This window comes from Pantherophis guttatus, chromosome 6, assembly GCF_059756535.1.
Source record: "Pantherophis guttatus breed Tessera chromosome 6, ASM5975653v1, whole genome shotgun sequence".
Lineage (NCBI taxonomy): Eukaryota > Metazoa > Chordata > Lepidosauria > Squamata > Colubridae > Pantherophis > Pantherophis guttatus.
Genome location: NC_142068.1, coordinates 90,684,216 through 90,704,568, shown reverse-complemented (window position 1 = coordinate 90,704,568; position 20,353 = coordinate 90,684,216). Strand labels below are relative to the sequence as shown.

At 40.6% G+C, this 20,353-nt stretch overlaps 1 protein-coding gene across 24 annotated transcripts in view; it reads right to left on the bottom strand.

Moving 5' to 3' along the window:
* Positions 1-20,353, bottom strand: part of KCNMA1 (potassium calcium-activated channel subfamily M alpha 1) — a 640,154-nt gene that overhangs the window by 234,217 nt on the left and 385,584 nt on the right. For 18 of the 24 annotated variants that reach the window (XM_087871898.1, XM_087871899.1, XM_034423984.3 and 15 more), the window contains exons 6-9: positions 15,794-15,869; positions 9,451-9,526; positions 6,356-6,526; positions 2,161-2,252 (exon numbers count right to left, since the gene is read on the bottom strand). In XM_087871898.1, the coding sequence (XP_087728024.1) occupies positions 2,161-2,252; positions 6,356-6,526; positions 9,451-9,526; positions 15,794-15,869 (415 nt within the window). Of the gene's footprint in view, positions 1-1,947; positions 2,040-2,160; positions 2,253-6,355; positions 6,527-9,450; positions 9,527-15,793; positions 15,870-20,353 lie in introns of all 24 variants that reach the window. The other 6 variants (XM_087871900.1, XM_087871878.1, XM_087871893.1 and 3 more) reach the window with 1 other exon arrangement.

The window sequence follows — 20,353 nt, the reverse complement described above, 5'->3', positions numbered from 1 at the left end:
GTCAATAGCAAAAGCAGACGGCTTACTTATTATCATAGGTTATATCAACCTAGCATTAAAAAATGACAAGGACTTCATGATTTCAAGAGACTCCCAAATTAAAAGAAAAATGAAGATTCTTGGATTAAGAGACCAAAAAAAAATTACAAATGGAGGCAAATATACATGTCCCAGGATAATGTTGCAAGATCGAATCTGGATCAGTCACCAGAACCAGAGATTTACACTTCCAGTAGGAAGGTACCCCATAAATACAGAATAGCCCAAAAGCATATATTCCAATAGAGAGATGTTCCCTGAGGATAGGCTCCGAAACTTTGGAAGAGTAAACCTAACCATAGTACATAAAATAATCTGCTACAATGTCCTACCAGCCAATGAATACTTCAGCTTCAACCAAAACAATATAAGAGCACACAATAGATACAAACTCATGGTAAACCGATCCAAACTAGACTGCAGAAAATACGACTTCAGTAACAGAGTGGTCAATGCCTGGAATGCACTACCTGACTCTGTGGTTTCTTCCCCAAATCCCCAAAACTTTAACCTTAGACTGTCTACTGTAGACCTCACCCCATTCCTAAGAGGTCTGCAAGGGGCGTGCATAAGCGCACCAGCGTGCCTACCGTCCCTGTCCTAATGTTTTCTTTTATTTGTATCCTTTTCATGTATTTATAATTATGTTTACACTTGTATCTGTCATAAAATACATGCTTGATGAAATCAATCAATCAATCAATCAATCAATCAATCAATCAATCAATAAAGATCCCTGGTGACACAGCAGACTAAAGCACTGTTATTAACATCAGCTGCCTGCAATTACTGCAAGTTCAAATCTCACCAGGCTCAAGGTTGACTCAGCCTTCCATCCTTTCTAAGGTAGGTAAAATAAGGACCCAGATTGTAGGGGCAATAAGCTGACTTTGTATAAAATATACAAAAGTATAAAGGCTATTGCTTAACGCATTGTAAGCTGCCCTGAGTCTCCGGAGAAGGGCGGCATATAAATCAAATTTTTAAAAAATCAATCAATCAATCAATCTCTGGTCCCAGTGACCAACCCAGATTGGAACTTGCAACAACAACAACAAAAATTGATTGCAAAGGAGAGGGCTAGAAGATATCATTTTCTATGGTTTACAAAAAGACAAGTAAGAATTGAATTTATTTATACCAACCATCAGAATGGGATATAGTGTAGAGTTAGTTATACCAATCGGAAATGTTAAAGTTCTGTACAGATTACTTTCTCATCCAGTATAATATGAATACAACATTGTGGAAATTTGGAGCAATTATGATCTAAAAATTGCTAGGGGAGGTTAAGAACTTCCTTATTACAAGATAACTACTGCCGATCATCCAAAGTGAGTTTAGCAAATTTATCAATTTGAGTTAGCAAACTTGACAGAATTATAGCTAGTATACCTCAGAGATCTTTAGAAACTCTTCATGCCATTACCTAAGGTCAGAAACATTAGCATGTTGCAACAAAAGCAATGAAGAGCTGCATCTAACTTTATTTTCAACATGGATTATGTTCACCAGCTGAATTGGTTAATGGAGAACATTTTGTTATATGTTAAATGTTACAAATGAAACATTAAACTTTTGAAATGTGTTTGAAGATGAGTAGCTCGGGATGGTAGTTAAGCTGTTGGTGTGAGCTCCGAGCTTGGCGATTTGGTTGCAAACATTTCATCACTGTTCGAGTAGACATCGTCAGTGCATTTTGAATTGTGCTTGTCTGTCAAAACACAGGTCTTTAAATACCTTGATATTTAATATAAAAATGTAATAATAATAATAATAAAAAAGTAATATGAGGGGGGAAGGTGTCTATGTGTCAGATGTCACCCCCACATTGGGCTCAAGTTCCAGGTGGTCTCACAGTTTGGCTCTCTCAGTTTTGTTTTGTTTTTTCCAGTTCTTTCAACTTACTTTCTGCCTCGGGTTGAATTAAAAGTCCCGCCGAATTTCTTCCGATTAAGGATGAGAGCCGCAATTTCTGGCACGTAGCGCGCAAACATTGCCTACATGCATGAAAGAAAAGCAAAACAAAAAAAAGAAAAGAAAAGAAAAAAAGAAAAGAAAAATAGCATGCAGAGAGTATTGTGCCGCACCAAAGGCAGCAGAGTGCCTTGGAATACTTACTTTCTTCCACTAACCGCACTATAGGAACCACCATATTTCTTGCGGTTTCCTATTAACTCTATGATTTCAGGGACGTAACTGGCAAACATGGCCTAAGGAAGAAGACAGGAGACAGAGAAAAGACTAAAAAGAGAGGTCAAAGGAAGGGGAGGGGCCGATGAGTTTTATAAGAAGATACATCATCCTTACGATCTGAAAATGCAAGGCATGGGCCCTAATCGAGCGCCTTTCCTCCAAAAACAAAAACAAGGGAAAAAAAAGATCGCAAAAAGTTTTCATCTCAAAACAAGAATGTCAAATGTCGGGAGTTTTTTTGTAAAGAGGGAAACACCGGCTCGGCTACAGAAAACAGTCAAAAGAGGGAGACAGGAATGAAAAAAAAAATGATGCAAAAAAAGGGGGAAAAATAAAAAACCAAGAACAAGAACAAAATTGAGTCAAAGTGACATTGAAGGGATAAAACAGTGCCATGGCTAGTATTTTCGGAAAGCGGGGCGAGTGGAATTTTTCAAATGTTTACTGTCCAAAACTCCCCGCAAAGCCGTATTTCTGATGCTTGCATTATTATGAGTATTTTAGACAGGACAGGTGAGAGGTTTTTTTCACCTCATGTCAATGGTTTACGAAATAAAAGCAGAGTGGATTTTCTGCACAATGAGAATGAACAAGATGTAAAGTTGTTTGTTTTTTAAGTTCATCTTTTTAAAAAGACGGGTAAGAAAATGTAAGGATGTAAAAGGAAAAAAAAGGCAACGAGGAGGGGAAAAAAATGCATTCTGCCATGTTTTGTCCAACAAACAGTTTGCTTGTGGCTGGGATGCCTTGAAGAGCTGCTGCCACTACCGATCTACCTTTTTGGCAAGGGAAGGAAAAATGCACAAAAAGGTTTGAGATAAAATCACTAAAACGAGAGGTGTGCCTGTCTATATATGTATACCTTCGTTACTTTTAGGTCTGTAATACAGGGGGGTTCCAACCCTGGTAACTTTACAACTTGTGGACTTCAACTCCCAGAATTCCTCGCCCATCCATGCTGGCAGAGGAATTCTGGGACTTGAAGTCCACAAGTCATAAAGTTGCCAAAATTGGACACCTCTGCTGTAAATATACAAGCTTACAGACATACAGTAGTGGCCAAAATTGTGGAAACCTTTTGGGAAAAGTGTATTTTCTAAAACTAGCTAATAACACCACTTTTTTTTTTTGGAGTGGTACCATATATATCAATGGAAAGATAATTGAGTCAAGAATGGAATGCAATAACTTTTAGGTAGGATTTGTTATTAGAATAGCAGTTACAGTATAAAGAAGAAAAGTGAAACACGTAGAAAAAACGAGATATACAAAAATTATCACCATGTCAATTAATACTTAGTTGGGTAACCTTTAGCATGAATTACGGCCTTATAACATCTTCCCATAGAGTGGACCAAGTCTTTTAGTTCTGCAGCTGTTCTAATGTGAAACCAAGATTGAATGATGGTTTCTATTAACTGGGTTTTATTGCTGGGTCGCTTCTGAATAACAAGTTTCTTTAGTTGGCTCCATAGATTTTCCATTGGGTTAAGGTCTGGGCTGTTCCCAGGCCATTCCAGCAGTAGAATAGAATTATCTTGAAACTCCAAAAGAAAAAGTGGTGTTATTAGCCATCAAACCTCAAAAATACACTTTTCCCAAAAGGTTTCTACAATTTTGACCACTACTGTAGATGGGTTTGCACATACACATACAGGTACATCTCTACACACACACACACCTGGGGTTGAAGAAGTCACTTACCTTATACTTCAACCTGAACACTGGTTGGTTTTTCTTTTCTAGGGCAAAAATGCAATGGCTACCAGAAATTTATTGCATTGAGAAAAAAAACAATAATTGGTAATTTGTTCAGGGACAATATCTACAAGGGGGTCCACTTTGTTCAGGATGTTCCTTCAGTATCCTGAGCACCACAGCTGGAGCATCTGCAAGGGCACCCAAAGAGTTAAGGTAGCAGTTGCCGCCATGCGATCCAAGCCCAGCTCCTTGGAGAAAGTGCATCTTACAGATTTTAATCCTCCAGAATAGCTGGGCTTCTTTTTCCTCTCCCAAAAATCTTTTTCTTTCTTTCTTTCTCTCTCTCTCTCATAGGGGGCATTCTTTGCCGATCTGTCGGGAAATTTGTAATGACTGCTTATTTTAGCCTCATCCTTGGTTGCTATTTGGAAGGATGCGAACTCGCTTTTCCCGCTAGCCGGAAAAATAGAAACCCCCGGCAACAGCTCTTTTAAGGAGGATCCTAAACCACAATGTTTGTTGGAATGTTGGGAAGGAACACAAAAGGGAAGGTCTTGAAACCGCAACTAATTTCACCTGGACTGTTATCAGCAGTCCAACGTTAACCAACTAGGCACGGAGGCTGTGCACACTTTCAAAACAATTTCACTGGCGTAAGTCGGCCTTCAAGTCCAACCTCTCCCCGCTTTTCATTAAAAGCTTAGTTCCTTTCCTTTTTATTTTCCCTTTGCGTTTCAGCCGAGCTTCGGAAAAGTTAAGACTGCTTTAAGGAATGTGCTCATTAACGTTAACACACCCAACCTTTGAAAGCAATGGCACTTTTGCTCGGAAACCTGGAGCAGACGAGGTTGGTTTCGTTGCCACATTTTCTCCTGGGCTCAAATGTACGCACAGGTAGCCCTTGACTTATGACCACAATTGAGCCCCAAATTTCTGATGCTAAGCAAGGCAGTTGTTAAGTGTGTTTTGCCCTGTGGGACAACGTCTCCTGCCACAGCTGTTGAGCCAATCACTGCAGTTGTTAAGATAGTAACACGGTTATGAAGTGAACCTGGTTTCCCCGTTGACTTTGCTAGTCAGAAGTTTACAAAAGGGGATCACATGACCCCGGGACACTGCAACGGTCATAAATATGAGTTGGTTGCCAAGTGTCCAAATTTTGATCACGTGACCACGGGGATGCTGCAATGGTTGTGTGAAAAATGGTCCTAAGTCACTTTTTTCAGTGACATTCTTGTAACTCTGAATGGTTGTTAAATGAACCGTTGTAAACTGAGGACTACCTGTATTGGATGTAGAACTGCTAAGGTGATAATTAAGGCAGTGATCTGAGAAACCCAGTACATTGAACAAGTTGGGATACTGTGCAAGGGAGATTCAAATGACTGTCTCTTTGTATTAACAAATTTGTATTTTGTCATTTTTAATTCCTCCAAAAATTAGATTTAGTAGTCCTCAACTTACAACCATTCATTCAGTGAAGTTACAACGACACTGAAAAGAGTGAGTTATGATGGTTTTTCACACACAGGACCAGCAGTGGGTTTCCAATATTGTTACCGCCGGTTCGCCGCATGCGCGCACGCTTTCCGTGCATGCGGCCGGCCTTCCACGCATGCGCTTTGCTTACTTGCGCGCCTTCTGTGCATGCGCCTGGCCTCAAAAATGTGCCTAAATAGAATGGCATAGAGCCAGGGTGGGCGGGCAGGCCCACCCGCGATCTCCGCTACCAGTTCGCCTGAATCGGTACAAACCGGATGAATACCACCTCTGCGCAGGACCATTGCAGCATCCTCGTGGTCATGTGATCAAAATCTGGACAATTGGTGTGTATTTAGGATAGTTGCGGTGCCCTGAGGTCACGTGATCATCATTTGCAAACTTGCCTGAGAATCAAAGTCAACGAGAAAGTTGGATTCAGTTAACAACCGGATTGCTCGCTTAACAAGGGTGGCAGGAGAGGTTGTAAAATGGGACAAAACCCACTTAACAACCGTCGTGCTTAGCAATGGGCTCAACTGTCGTTGTAAGTGAAGGACGACCTATATTTTATTTCGTTGGTTAGATCGCAGGAGGAATCAAACAACCCATTTCTACTCAACAGGCCGGTCTCATGAACAGCGGAGAGAAGCTAGGCTTGTTGTAAAGACCAAAGCAGGGTCCCTGAAGGATTTTCAAAGTGTGCCCAGCCGTCCTCCTCATTGCTTAAAGCTTTTAATTCTTCAAATGCTTCCTATCCTTACTATCTCTGCAAACGTTAACATCCGTAAATACGCCATTGCCCTAGTTCAGTAACTAGCTCTTCAAAATGCAATGCAATGGGATATGTATTTTGAAGTCATAAGTTACGGTATAATTGTTACATTAAATATATATATATATTTATATAAATAGGCAGAATATAACATAAATGTTTTACCAATCCCCCGAGGATGAAGAAAACCATGAAAAGACGACCAAGGGTAGTTTTTGCATAAACATCTCCATAGCCAACGGTGGACATAGTAACCATTAGCAAATAAACACATTCCCAATATGTAAGTGGTTGGTTATTTTGGAAGTTTTCCCATGGATCCCCTGAGTTCTCCACCTATAACGAAAGGACAACAGCAAATTAAATGCATCATTGTCTGCAATGCGATGCTCCCATTCACAAACTTATTAGTACATAATTAGTAACTTCAGGGAGGAAAAAATGCAACGCAGTTATGATCTCATTGAAAACGGTCGAAGCCAAATTCTGTTTTTTGCCAGGGAATATCAGTAACACCTCATACAGCTCTAATGAAGTGGAGCAATTTTAATCTTAACAATTCAATGGACTGTGATAAAACAAGTCATTTTCCTTATATCAAATCAGTTAGGTTATATAGGTGGTTGGCATGTTCCAAATACAGAATCCTGTCGAGGAAAAAAAAGTTGGAAATCATCCTAAAATACTGTATTTTTCAGAGTATAAGACGCACCTTAGTTTTTAGGGAGGAAAATAAGAAAAAAAAAGCTGATTGACGAGTGGATCGGCCTCCCGGAATACCCTCAATCAGCTGTGCCCAGAGGTGAATTTTAGCAAAAGGTTCGTTGGTTGTGAGCTCTGTGCCTTCCTTTTTTTCCTGCCACTGAAACTTCTGAAACTGTTTCAGAATCAGAAAAAACTTTTTTTCTGCCTCTGAAAGCCTCCGAAAAAAAGCTTCAGAAAAAAAGCCTCTGAAGCTCTGTTTCTGAGGCTTTTTTTCTGAAGCTGTTTGGAGGCTTTTTTTCTGAAGTTCTGTTTGGAGGCTTTTTTTTCTGAAGCTTCATTTCTGATGCTTTTTTTAGCCTCTGAAACCTCTGTTTGAGAAGCTGGGAGGGGCTACATTCAGTATATAAGACGCACCCAGATTTTCACCCTCTTTTTTGGGGGAAAAAGGTGTGTCTTATATTCCAAAAAATACAGTAGTAAGCATTGTTAAAAGAGAAGAGAAGAATATGTTCATCACCTGCAAGTTCTAGAAGGATAATCTAATAACTGATAAATGATGACTCCATTAGAAATTCACAACTATGTTGAAATATATCTGACACTTAGGACTAAAATGTAATGGTGGATTCTAATATGGGTTTTCAAGAAAGTCAAGATGGAACTTATAGCCACGAAACTGGTCTTTAGTCTTATGGTTGTAATAGGACTAGGGGTGACATGATAGTAGTCTTCCAAAATTTGAGAGGCTGTCATAGAGAGGAGGGTGTCAACCTATTCTTCAAAGCATCTGAAGGCAGGACAAGAAGCAATGGTTGGAAACTAATCAAGGAGAGAAGCAACCTGGAATTAAGGAGAAACTTCCTAACAGTGAGGACAATTAACCGGTTGAACAACTTGCCTTCAGAAGTTGTGGGTGCTCCATCCCTGGAAGTTTTTAAGAAGAGATTGGACAGCCATTTCTCTGGAATGATATAGGGCCATGATGGCGAACCTATGGCACGCGGAGCCATATCTGTGGGCACACGAGCGTTGTCCTAGCTGAGCTCCAGCGTGCATGTGCATGCCAGCCAGCTGATTTTTGGGCCTTTCGGGCCCACCAGACATCGGGAAACGGGCCGTTTCCAGCCTCTGGAGGGACTCCGGGGGGAGTGGGGGGTGGGAAAGGCCGTTTTCACTCTCCCCAGGCTCCAAGAAAGCCTCTGGAGCCTGGGGAGGGCGAAAAACAGGCCTACCAGGCCCACCAGTAACCTTTTTGCTGTCGTGTGCCAAAAGTGGGGGGAGCGCAGGGGGTCGTATGCGGGGGGCGGGGCGCAGGGAGGCATTGAATTATGGTGTGGGCACGCATGCGCGTGACCCCTGCCATGCTCCTGCTTTTGGCACGACGGCAAAAAGGTTAGCCATCACTGATATAGGGTCTCCTGCCTGAGCAGGGAGCTGGACTAGAAGACCTCCAAGGTCCTTCCAACCCTATTATTCTATGCTCTCTGTTTTTGGGTGGCCCACCTACTGTAATCCTATCTACAAAACTTAGGGCGAAACTACTCTTGGAAATAGTGACCAAGACTCACACAATTCCTCCCTATTATAGCAGCAAGTAGCTACCACAATAATTGTCACTCAAGACGAAATGTCACAAAAGAGAAAAATGTGAATTGATTCCCCCCAAATCAGCAATCTGGTAGGATCTATTTCTAAAGAGTCGTTCCAAAATATATTGGAAATCTAATCCTTAAAGAAGGAGAGGATGTGTTAAGTTATTTTAATTCAAGCAGGCAACAGTCTACAGTGATCTTCAGGAGAAAATGAGCATTGTGTACATCCATAGATTGTGAGTCTTAGTAATATATAACATTCTTCATTTTTTTTTTTTACAAGAAGTTGTCTTGTATCTGCTACCACATTTTATTTTATTTTATTTTTTGTTTCTAAACCCACACTGCCACATAGTGGCTTCTTGTGGTTATTGTCAAATTCAGTAAAAGTTCTCCAGAGTCTCAAAATTAGACCCCAAAATTCATAGCTTTCTCTTCCAGTTTCAGACAAAGCAGTTGACAAAATCTGGTGTTTTTTTCATGCTGTTTTCTCCTTTTCTCCTCTCGGAGGAATTTCTCAGTGAGAGACAAGATTTACTAATAATATTTAAAAGAACCCAGGAATCCTGCATTAAAAATCTGAAAAATGACATACTGTATGACTGAGGGGAATTCTCCATTACGGTGTTTCTCAACCTCAGCCATTTTAAGCTACGGGGACTTCCAAAACTCCCATAATTCCCCAGCCATGCATGATGGCTAAGGAATTCTGGGAGTTGAAGTCCTCGTAGTTTAAAATTCCTGAGATTGAGAAATCCTTGATCTATTACTTTTATTCTGAACAGCAACACATCTGGAGTTGCTTCACTAGATTAAGCCACCAGTGTCTTTGCGAAACGTGTTCCCGCTGAAAACGAAGAAGAAATACATGGTGCATTTTTAAAAAAAGAAAAATGATCCATAGCCGGATTAGCTCATAATAATTCTAAAGCTCCCCAAATAAGCCTTTTTGAGCATACTTACCAAATGTATAAATCCAGCTGCTGTCAGCCATGTGCTAATAAATATCGAGCACAGATTCACTAACTTGATGGAATTACTGGTTAAAAGAAAAAGAGAAAATCAAACAAATTCTTCTCAGAGGTTTTTTTTTTTTTTTTAAACCCAAACATTCTCTAGCTTTTTCAAACCTTCCTTCCTGAAAATCCACAAACTTTTTCTTTCAAGTAACAGGTCAGTTTCTCAGCATAAAAGAATCCTATGGGTTCAACGTGTCTTTCAATAAACAAAGGATATCCATAAAATAGGAAACCGTTGAAAATCGAAAGAAATGAACGATTTACGGGTGGGAAAAAAACGTGTTTATGAGTGAATGACAAGCATTCACCCTCACTAGGAAGGAGATGGGGTAAAATGCACTTACTTTCGCTACCGGATTGCAAATGTGAGTGCGCGCCTCTTCTGTGCATGCACAGACCCTTCTGTGCATGCACAGAGGGTCAAAAATGGGACATCATGACATCCGGGTGGGTGGGCAGAGCCTACTGTCGCCGGCCTTACCGGATCGCGCGAACCGGATAGAGCCAGCTGGATTTCACCACTGGAAGGAAATCTACTTTTTCACAGCTAAGTGGAAGCACCAAGGTCAGTCTTGGCTCATCTTGAAAAACCAAATGGAGTTGGACTGTTAGGATGGGAGACCACCAGGAAATCTCAGGTTAGATGGGAATTCAGTTTCAAAACAAAGTCCCCACAAGATGCCATGGAAATTGGCTCCTGTGTTATTGCCATGAAAAATATATGGATATTTTCTATATGGTGGGAACGCTGAGAGGGATGGACTTGGTGGACAACGAAGAAGTCTAGGACGGCCGTCTTTACAGAAATTTAGGAAAAAAATAATGAAAAGAAGGCAATAGCCATCCGCCTCATTGTGTTGTCTGAATGGAGGCAATACAGGTAAATCGACTTATGACAGTTCACTTGGTGACCATTTGAAGTTACAACAGCACTGAGAAAAGTGACCTATGACCATTTTTCACATTTATGACCATTGCAGCATCCCCATGGTTACGTGATCAACATTCAGATGCTTGACAACTGACTCATACTTATGACTGTAGTAGTGTCCCGGGATCACATGATTCCCTTTTGCGACCTTCTGACAAGCAAAGTTGACGGGGAAGCCAGATTCACTTCACAACCGGATCACTAATCTAACAACTGCACTGATTTACTCAACAACTGTGCCAAGAAAGGTTGTAAAATGATGCAAAACCTCACGTAACACATTTCTCACTTAGCAACATAAACTTTGGGCTCAATTGCGGTTGTACGTTGAGGACTACCTGTACGCAGAGACTCACACTCGCACAAATACAGTCAGGTATTTCCCGATGGTGTGCGGAGCGATGGGGGCCATTAGTTTGCCAGAGGTGGTAGCCAACTTCCAAAATGAAGACTGCTAGGAAAAACCTGGTTAGTTGCAAGGCGTCTCTTCTCAGGCTCTAAAATCATGTTCACAATTTGAAACCTTTTTTCTTTACAGCCCAAAGGATGGATAAATGTTTACATGTTGTAATTGTATAAAATTAAAACAGCCTGATATTGTTTAATTGGATGTATTTGAGTGGCTTTTTCATTTCTCCATTTGAATCATGTACTATATACACTTCGCCTTTCGGATAAATAGTTAATAATCATTCTTTTAATTTTAATTTGGCAGTGTATTGTATAATATTGTGTAAATATACTCTGATGGACAGTTCTTGCATCGGTTGAAAATGTATAGTCAGATGAACATCATTGCCTCCTAATAGCAACAGCAATAGCACTTAAGAGTTACGTACCGCTTCACACAGTGCTTTGCGGTTTACAGGGTCAGCATATTGCCCCTGTTCTGTCCCCCTTCCCCACACAGGCAAACACACAACCAGGCACACCTGCCAAGATTTTATTAAGCAATCAGACTAGAAGCCCTTGCAGATAAGAGTTTTGGCAGTAAACTGCGAAATGCTTGCCAAGTCAGTTTTCACTCACAGTAAGCAAGAAAGAGTTTATCCTCAGTTCGGTTCAGTAGCAAAAAGTAATCCACGAAGCAAGAGTTAGCCAAGGTCCAATCCAAATACGCACAAGCCCGATTTCAGGTAACGCGATGTGACTCTCAGGTTTTTAACTTTGACTGTCACAAAGCCTGAAGAGCAGTCACACCCACTTTTATTCCTTGTGGGGTGTGGCTCAGTGACTCAGCTCAATCTCTGGCCCTCCCACGCCTCTTTCATTACTGCACACGCTTCTCCCTCCGACGCTGCCTGGGATCAAGCCAGGATTCATCATCTTCGCTCCCTATCTGTTGTTGTTCCGATATGCTTTCCTCCTGGCATATCCCAGACTGTTCCTCTTGGCCTTCGGATGGAACTTGAGGCATTGCCAGAGAGGAGGGTCCTGGAAAGGGAGACCTTGTCAGTTCCTCCCCATCACCTTCTGAGTCCTCTTCCTCTGTTAGGACAGGCTCGGGAGTCGGGGTCACAACAGCCCCCAACAACCTGGGTCCTCATTTACCGACCTCGGAAGGATAGAAGGCTGTGTCCACCTTAAGCTGATCAGGATCGAACTCCAGGCTGTGGGCATACTTGGTCTCCAATGCTGCATTTTAATCACTGTGCCACCAGAGCTATTGATGGGCTATTGTCGTTTTGAATATTTGATGTATGAGGGGTCCTTGGTGCTCTCTGAGCTTGGCTGTTCTCTTGCAGACATTTCATGCTCCAAACTAGATAACATCATCAGTGCTAGTAAGGAATGCGGTTTACTCTCAATTTATAGTCTGGTGGCTTGCCCTGGAGCAATGTTGGAGATCTGCAAGAAATCAACCAAGCTCCGAGAACACCAAGGAGAACACCCTCATTTCAACCTTGAGCTACAAATAAATATTCTCCTTTATTGCTATTTCATGTCAGCCAGTTAAAAATCCGTCTGATGGTGATGTTATCTATCCCACTTTTTTTCTAGCTTACCAAGAAGTAGGTTGTGGTCTACCTTGTCGAATGCCTTGCTAATGTCTAAGTATACTGTTGTGGCCCGCCAGCGGCCAGCAGAACTGGCAGCAGAGTCAGACAGTGAGAAGGTTGGGGAGGAACATGGGCCAGTCCTGGAGTCTGAGGAAGGCTCGGATGAGGGCTTTGAGGCAGAGGCAGAGAGGGGGCCAAGGCCATCTGGTAGTTCTTTGCTGCCTCCGAAGTCTCTGGAGTCTGACATCAGCAAGGCAGAAGAACAGGGTGAGCCTGTTCCCAGTGTGCGCATGCACAGAGCTGCCAGAAGACAGGAACAATTAAGAAAACAGGGTCGACTTGGGAGTAAGGCTTGGAGATGATTGGCCCCTCCCATAAGACATAAAAGAGAAGCGAACAGGACGTGAGCTTTTGCAGGAAGCCATTAGTTCATCTGGTCGGTAAAAGCTCTGGAAAAGCTCTGTTTGACTCTGTGCTAAGTTTGGCCTTGCCCTGCCTTTGGCAATTAGTTCTCTGGCAGCATTCCAAGGAAATGACAATCATTCACAGCCGTTTGAATTAAAGAGGTTTGCCGGGACTAAGTTTGTGCTGTTAAGTTTCTAAGAAAGCCTAGGTCAGAACATATACTATGTCCACAGCATTTCGCTGGTCTGCTAATTTAGTCACTATGTCAAAGAATGGGTGTATAGGTAGTCCTCAATTTACGACCATAGTTGAGCCCAAAAACCTATGCTGTTAAGTGAGAAATTTGTTAAGTGAGTTTTGTCCCATTTTATGACTTTTCTCCCCACATGGGTTAAGTGAATCACTGCAAAATTAGTAACACGGTGGTTAAGTGAATTTGGTTTCCCCATGGACTTTGCTTGTCAGAAGGTCGTAAAAGGGGATCACATGACTCCAGACCACTGCAACCGTCATAAGTGTGAGTCAGTTGTCAAGCATCCGAATGCAAATCACGTGACCATGGGGATGCTGCAACGGTTGTTAAGTGTGAAAAATGATCATAAGTCACTTTTTCTAGTGTCGTCGTAACTTCGAACGGCCACTAAATGAACTGTTACAAGTCGAGGACTTCCTGAATATGTAAATGAGTATTTTTGATCCTCATTATTTAATCATTATTGTATCTGATTTATGAAAAGAAATGTTCCATCGCAAAATGGAAACTGATTATTCTTTTTTTTTTCCAATTGCTCTGTTTGATTGTTTTTAGGTGAGCCAGGATTATTCAGAATGGCTTTCCTGACTTTAACGGAGAAGATTTGTGTTTTGTCTTTTCAGCCCCAATTCTAAAAATAGGTGGATTAATCACCATTTTTTTCCTTCCTTTTAAGCTGTCAGAGACATCTGCGCTGTCCCTAATTCTGCTTGAGCCCAGCCTAAACCCCTAAAGTTTTAGCGAATCCTCATTTAATTCAGGAAAGGATAGAGCATAGTGAGGGGATAAATATATGTAAGAAGTCAAAATGAAGGGGTGGGGTGGGGAAAATCCACCTATTTTTAGAAACTGCCTGCTAGAAAAAAAAAAGTATGTGTCAATAGGATTCAAATACACACAATGATTCAGAGAATTGTACAGATTATTATATAATTGAAGTTTTTCTTCTTAGGACCGATGGACAAACAGCTGGGGAGAAAGTAATGAATGTTGTTTTTATATATGATAAACACAGCGAGATTATTTTATGCACAAAAGATGGGAAGATTTGGCAACGTCTACAACGGAAAAGTGATTGGTGAAGATGATGGTGTCAGACCTGGAAGCCATATTTACATTGGATCTTCAGACCTGCCACATTTAGTGCTGTGGGAAACTGGGAGGGGGGGTTGTATGGAGCAGGGGTGATATATATATAGTCATAATAACATTCCTTTCTCAGAGAGTCAAGGACATCTTGCCCTGCACCTGGAGGGTGTGATTGGGAGGTATCTCCAGTTGGGATGGTGCTTTGATTGGACCATGCAATGGACATGTGGGTGTTGGGCAGGGACTTGGACTTTTCTATGGGTAGGGAAAACCTGGAAGCTTTCAGATTCGGATTTTCCCAGATGTGCTGATATGACACCTATAATAAAATGGAACTTCAAGGGAACTCAAGCCTCGGAGTTTTCTTTCGTTGGGGGTGTTACTTGGAACCCTGACAGATGGGACTTGCTGAGATGACCAACCTGACTTCTTTGATTTAGAGAAAAGACAATATTTACATTTATTACTGACTGGAAACCCCTTCTGGACTTTTTGCGTAAAAAAAAAGAGGGGGAAAGATTTCCGGTTTTGACTATTAGAGGAGATGTATTACAGAGATGTAGTACAGATTGGAGGAGATATATTATAAAAATATATGTATGTATTATAAAGAGATAGGTTTAAGTTTAGAGAAAGAGGTAAATTTATAATTGTGCTTATAACAGCTATAAAGAAGATTTTCCTCTTGGTTTTTAAAACTTCTAATAATATGTTTGTGTGTGTATGCACAGGCACATTAATAGATTCAAATCCTAAAATAATAGAATTAGAATTATTAGGACCCTATGAATGTTAGATCCTTGGAAGCAAATTTACTTGATAGAAGAAAGGTTACTTTTTAAAAAAATATTTATTAAATTTATTTGCAAATGAGCCATTGGCCAGTTACTTTTTCTGTCTTAAGTCTTGTTACTTAATCAATGCAAATGTCATTTATCTGACCAAGGTTATACGTATATGGATTTGAGTCCATTGTATGTTCATCCAGCAAATAATTAATCCATGAATGCCATTGAGGCGATAGAAGAACTGAATTAATACTTGGATTTACTTCAACTGTAATCCTATATACGTTTAATTTAGAGGGCTGTGTTTTTTCTTAGAATAAGCATACTTTCTTCCTTTTTACTATCAAATGTCCATTATTAGGACAGAAGAATTAAACAGTATAGGATCATTAATTCATCATTGCAAGTAGAAATTGCAGCAAAAACAATTCAAATTTTGGTTCACATTTGAAAATAAGTACTAATCATATTGTCTGAATCTTGTCCATTTAATTCCTGAAGAACTGTGTATTTAGCCTTTATACAACAGGACAAATCTATCTATCTATCTATCTATCTATCTATCTATCTATCTATCTATCTATCTATCTATCCATCCATCCATCCATCCATCCATCCATCTATCCTCTCTATCTATCATCTATCTATCTATCTATCTATCTATCTATCTATCTATCTATCTATCTATCTATCTATCTAATCCTTCTGTCTGTCTACAATCTATCATCTGTCTATCTATCTATCTATCTATCTATCTATCTATCTATCTATCTATCTATCTATCTCTATCTCTATTTTATCTATGTATATTGTGGCCTTACCTTGTTTTAAGAATGTTCAGAAACTGTAAGATTTCTGAGAACTGAATCAGCCTAAGAGCTCGCAAAAATCTTAAACCTGTAATTCAAACAGAAAAAGAGAGAGAAAGAAGTCAAAAAAACCCACTGTACGTTATTAAAGGTATTCTTTTATTAAGAATGTTTATTGTGTCATGAAATACTTGAACCGTAGAGCTTCTCACAGGAGTAAAGTTATATTAGCTACATTATACACCTACATAAAAAAGATTAATAGTTAGGAAAATAATAATAGTTTTCATATCACACTGGAAATGAAGTCAACCACTGAAAATTCAGCATTCCTTGATACAAACCTGGGAAAAGTCGTTTTTTCTCTTGTGTAATGTGTCAGATCATTCTCATATCTATTAAATATACATGTCCGAGACTGGTGACCTAATATTGCTTGCAATGTGCCATTTCATGAGAAATTCCCTGAAAAGGAGTCTAGGACAACTCACCACAGCCAACTCAGCATGGCCAACTCAGCATGGCCAACTTGCCATTGGACAACTCTCTGCGATCAATTTACTGGGGGACAGTTCAACGCAGGATTAGATCCTTTTATTATTCATCAAAGCTTTAGAAAAGCTAGTAGTCATATGCATTATTTCCTTTGATGCAAGAGATAAAATGATTTTGACATAAATTTCATCAACAAAAATAAACTTCACTGAACCCCATGGTGAGTTGTCCTGTGGTGTGTTGTCCCGTGGCGAGTTGTCTGTGGTGAGTTGGCCACAGCGCATTGGCTGTGGTGAGTTGGCCACAGCAGGTTGGTTGTGGTGGCAGATTGTTCCATTCCGTCTAAAAAGAGGACATTGATAAAATGACCTTCCCTTCCTATAGCATCGAATTGAATCGAATTGGATTGAATTGAATTCAATACTTTATTTGGCCAAGTGTGTTTTAGCCAACAAGGAATTTGTCTCCAGTACAGTGGATGCTTCTATACCAGAGACAAATTCCTTGTGTGTCTAATCATACTTGCTCAAATAAAGTTGTCAGCGTTCCAGCGCTGACATATGAAAGGAGAGAAGAAGCTTGAACTTTTGCCTACTTAATTCCTTTGAAGATTCTGTTTCCTCGGAGATGGGAGGAGTGGGGACATTCCTGTGATCTGACGGAGATGGGATGAGGAGAGTGGCTTGGAAGATAGCCATTGAGACGCAGAGAATTGGGGATCGGAAAGGGAGGGCTTGGGGGGCAAAGGTCAGTGCTGACCGTGAAAAAGCCAGGAACAGATCACTATGCTCAATAAAGAGAAAATTTCCTCAAAGATCGGCAGTTTGGAAATTCATTTATTTTGAGATAGCATCGAAACCTGACAAAAGTATTCAATTCAGTTCAGTTCAGCTCAATTCAATTGATGTGTGTGCTTTAATTTCCCCCTCTCCTTCTGAAACATCCTGTTAGGGTGCACATCAATACTTTGGACAGAAACGAGAAATAGTTGCATTTCCTATACGGGCCCAGCTGCATTTGTATGTCTCTAGATGACGATGCTGTAGGAAGGGAAGGTCATTTTATTACACTAAAAGCAATATACCGTCTACCATTTTAACATAAATAAATGCCCTGAAAACCAACAAACAAATAAACAATACAGCACATGTTGGATTTTCGGAAGATTTCAGAAAGATTTACCAAAGAGGTATTTGTATCATCATTATTTTATCACACTCCTCTAGGTTTTTATGGAGGACCAGAAGTAGCTACTTACTTGTATCCCTCTTATTTATATATTTTTTTTCTTTGCAACTATGTACCAGGGGTGGGTTCTACTTATCTTTACTACCGGTTCGCAACGGGATCGCGCGTGTGCGCAGATCGCTTCTGATGATGTCAGGGTCAGTGGGCGGAGCCTCCCACCGGTTTTACTACCGGTTCTATAGAACCAGTCCGAACCGGGGGCAATCCACCACTGCTATGTACTGAGGAAATAATGACAGTGAAGTTCCCGTCACTATCTAAACTAGCTTATCTTACAATATGGGAAGATGAACCAGTTTGCTGTTTTCAGGATAGAATAGTGATGTAAAATAACAATATCAGTGCAGGAAACTGGCATATACTTAACAGGAGTTTAAATTCTTCAAACAGAACACAACTGCTGTCATTCTGTGGAATAACCCAGAATGATAACCTATCTTGACCAAGAAGTAGTTTATTTTCATTATAATCAGTAGAGATTAAACAAATACTTGTCCTAATTCATATTCTAGAACAAAACATTTTGTTTTAAAGTGTATTCACTTAGAAAATTCCGATTTGTTGTTTAATTAAAAAATATCTTTCACTTGTGTGTGTTTGTGTTATCTCTGGATAACAATGGTCTAAGAAAGAAAGGTCATTTTATGGTACTAAAGCAATATACCATTTACCATTTTAAGCTAAATAAACACACACAAAATAAATACACAAACATAACAAAAATTGGGAAAGGTGTATCAGAAAAAAATTCTGAAGGACAATGATTTTTCAAAAAAAAAAAAAGCAGTATCTAACCAATTACTTTTATAAAAATGACGTTAACGTCAAATATAAGATGTAGAGAGAGGTTGAAAAAGAGACACACAGATAAACAGGAACGCAATTAAAATTCTGAATAATGGAAAATGAAAACAAAGATTTTCTAACACAGAGACACGCACACAAACAAACCAACAACAGGCAACGTAACCTAGTCCTAGAATGATTTTCTGCAGTGTGAAAAAATGCAGAAGCAATCAGAAAATGTAAAGTTAATACAGGTATAATATAAAAAACATAAGTCATGAGAAATAGAATGTAAATTAGAAATATAATCAGGGCAAATTTTGAACAGCGCTGTAAGCCTGTGGACAGGACTTTTTGACTCCTCCTTTAAAATAAGGACAAGTCAAACTAGGGATATTAGATAGAATTACAAGAGCCGAGGTGGCGCAGTGGTTAGAGTGCAGTACTGCAGCTACTTCAGCTGACTGCTAGTTCAGCGGATCAAATCTCACTGGCTCAAGGTTGACTCAGCCTTCCATCCTTCCAAGGTGGGTAAAATGAGGACCCAGAATGTTGGGGGCAATATGCTATTTAGTATACTGTCTTTGGTGTAAGCCGCCCAGAGTCCTCGGAGAGTGGGCGGCATAGAAATATGACTAATAAAATAAAATAAAATAAATAAATTACATAGAGAAGATAGAACATATTAGTTGGAAGGAACCTCAGAGGTCTTCTAGTCTAATTCTCTGCCTATGGCAGGAGACCCTATACCAGATGGAGAACCTTTTCGGCACCGAGTGCCCAAACCAGAATGAGGTGCGCATGTGCACCAGAGCCCCGGAAATCCGAAGACCAACTGGCCAGTGCATGCATCTGGTCTTTGGGTTTCTGGCATGTGCATCTGCACTGGCCAGCTGATCTCCATGCATGCCAGAGGCCCTAAAACCTGAAGACTAGCTGGCCAGAGTGCATACGCATGCCACCCACCTAGTCTTCAGGTTTCCGGTGCACTCATGGGCAATGGCCAGCTTATCTTCACCCATGCTGGAGCGCCTGAAACCTGAAATACAGGTGGGTGGTGCGCACATGCACTCTGGCCAGCTGGTCTTCAGGTTTCCGGGGCTCTGGCACACATGAAGATCAGCTGGCTGGCGTGCATGCGCCCTCTGGAAACCAGAAGAGCAGCTGGTGACAGCATGTGTGCCCACAGAGAAGGCTCTGTGTGCCACCTCTCCACACTTTCAACGTACTTCTTTATATTGTGGTTGACCAGAACTGGACACAGTAATCCAAATGTGGCCTCACCAATGCAGTATAAAGATCATCACCTCGTGTGATATTGAAACTATCCTCCATTGATAGGTGTAAGACAGCATGTGGTATATTGGAAGCTGCAACACATTGCTGGCTCAGGGTTAAATGGTATTTAAAGAGTTAAGTAGTCTACCAGCTCACTTAGATGCTTTCACAGTTGCTGCTGTTCGATTCCAGATTAACAGAGTTGGAAAGGACCTTGTAAGTCATCTAGTACACACACACACACACACACACACACACACACACACACACACTCACACCCCGACCAAGCAGGAGACCCTACACCATTTCAGACAAAATGGCAGTCCAGTCTCTTCTTGAAAGCTTCCAGTGATGAAACTCCCACAACTTCTGAAGGCAACTTTGGTTCCATTGGTTGATTGTCCTCACTGTCATAAAATTTCTCCTTATTTCTAGGTTGAATCTCTCCTTGATCAATTTCCACCCATTATTTCTTGTCTGGCCGACAGGTGCTTTAGAAAATAGCTTGACCCCTTCCTCTCTGTGACAGCCTCTCTAATATTGGAAGACTGCTCTCATGTCTCCACTGGTCCCTGTCTTCACTAGACTAGCCATGCCCAGTTCCTGTAACAGTTCTTCATATGTTTTAGTCTCCAGTCCCCTAATCATCCTGGCTGCTCTTCTCTGCACTTTTTCTAGAGTCTCAACGTCTTTTTTATAGTGTGGTTGAGCCATACCTTGAGAACACCTTATATAAAGTTGCCTTAGCTGTAAATTTAAGCGAGG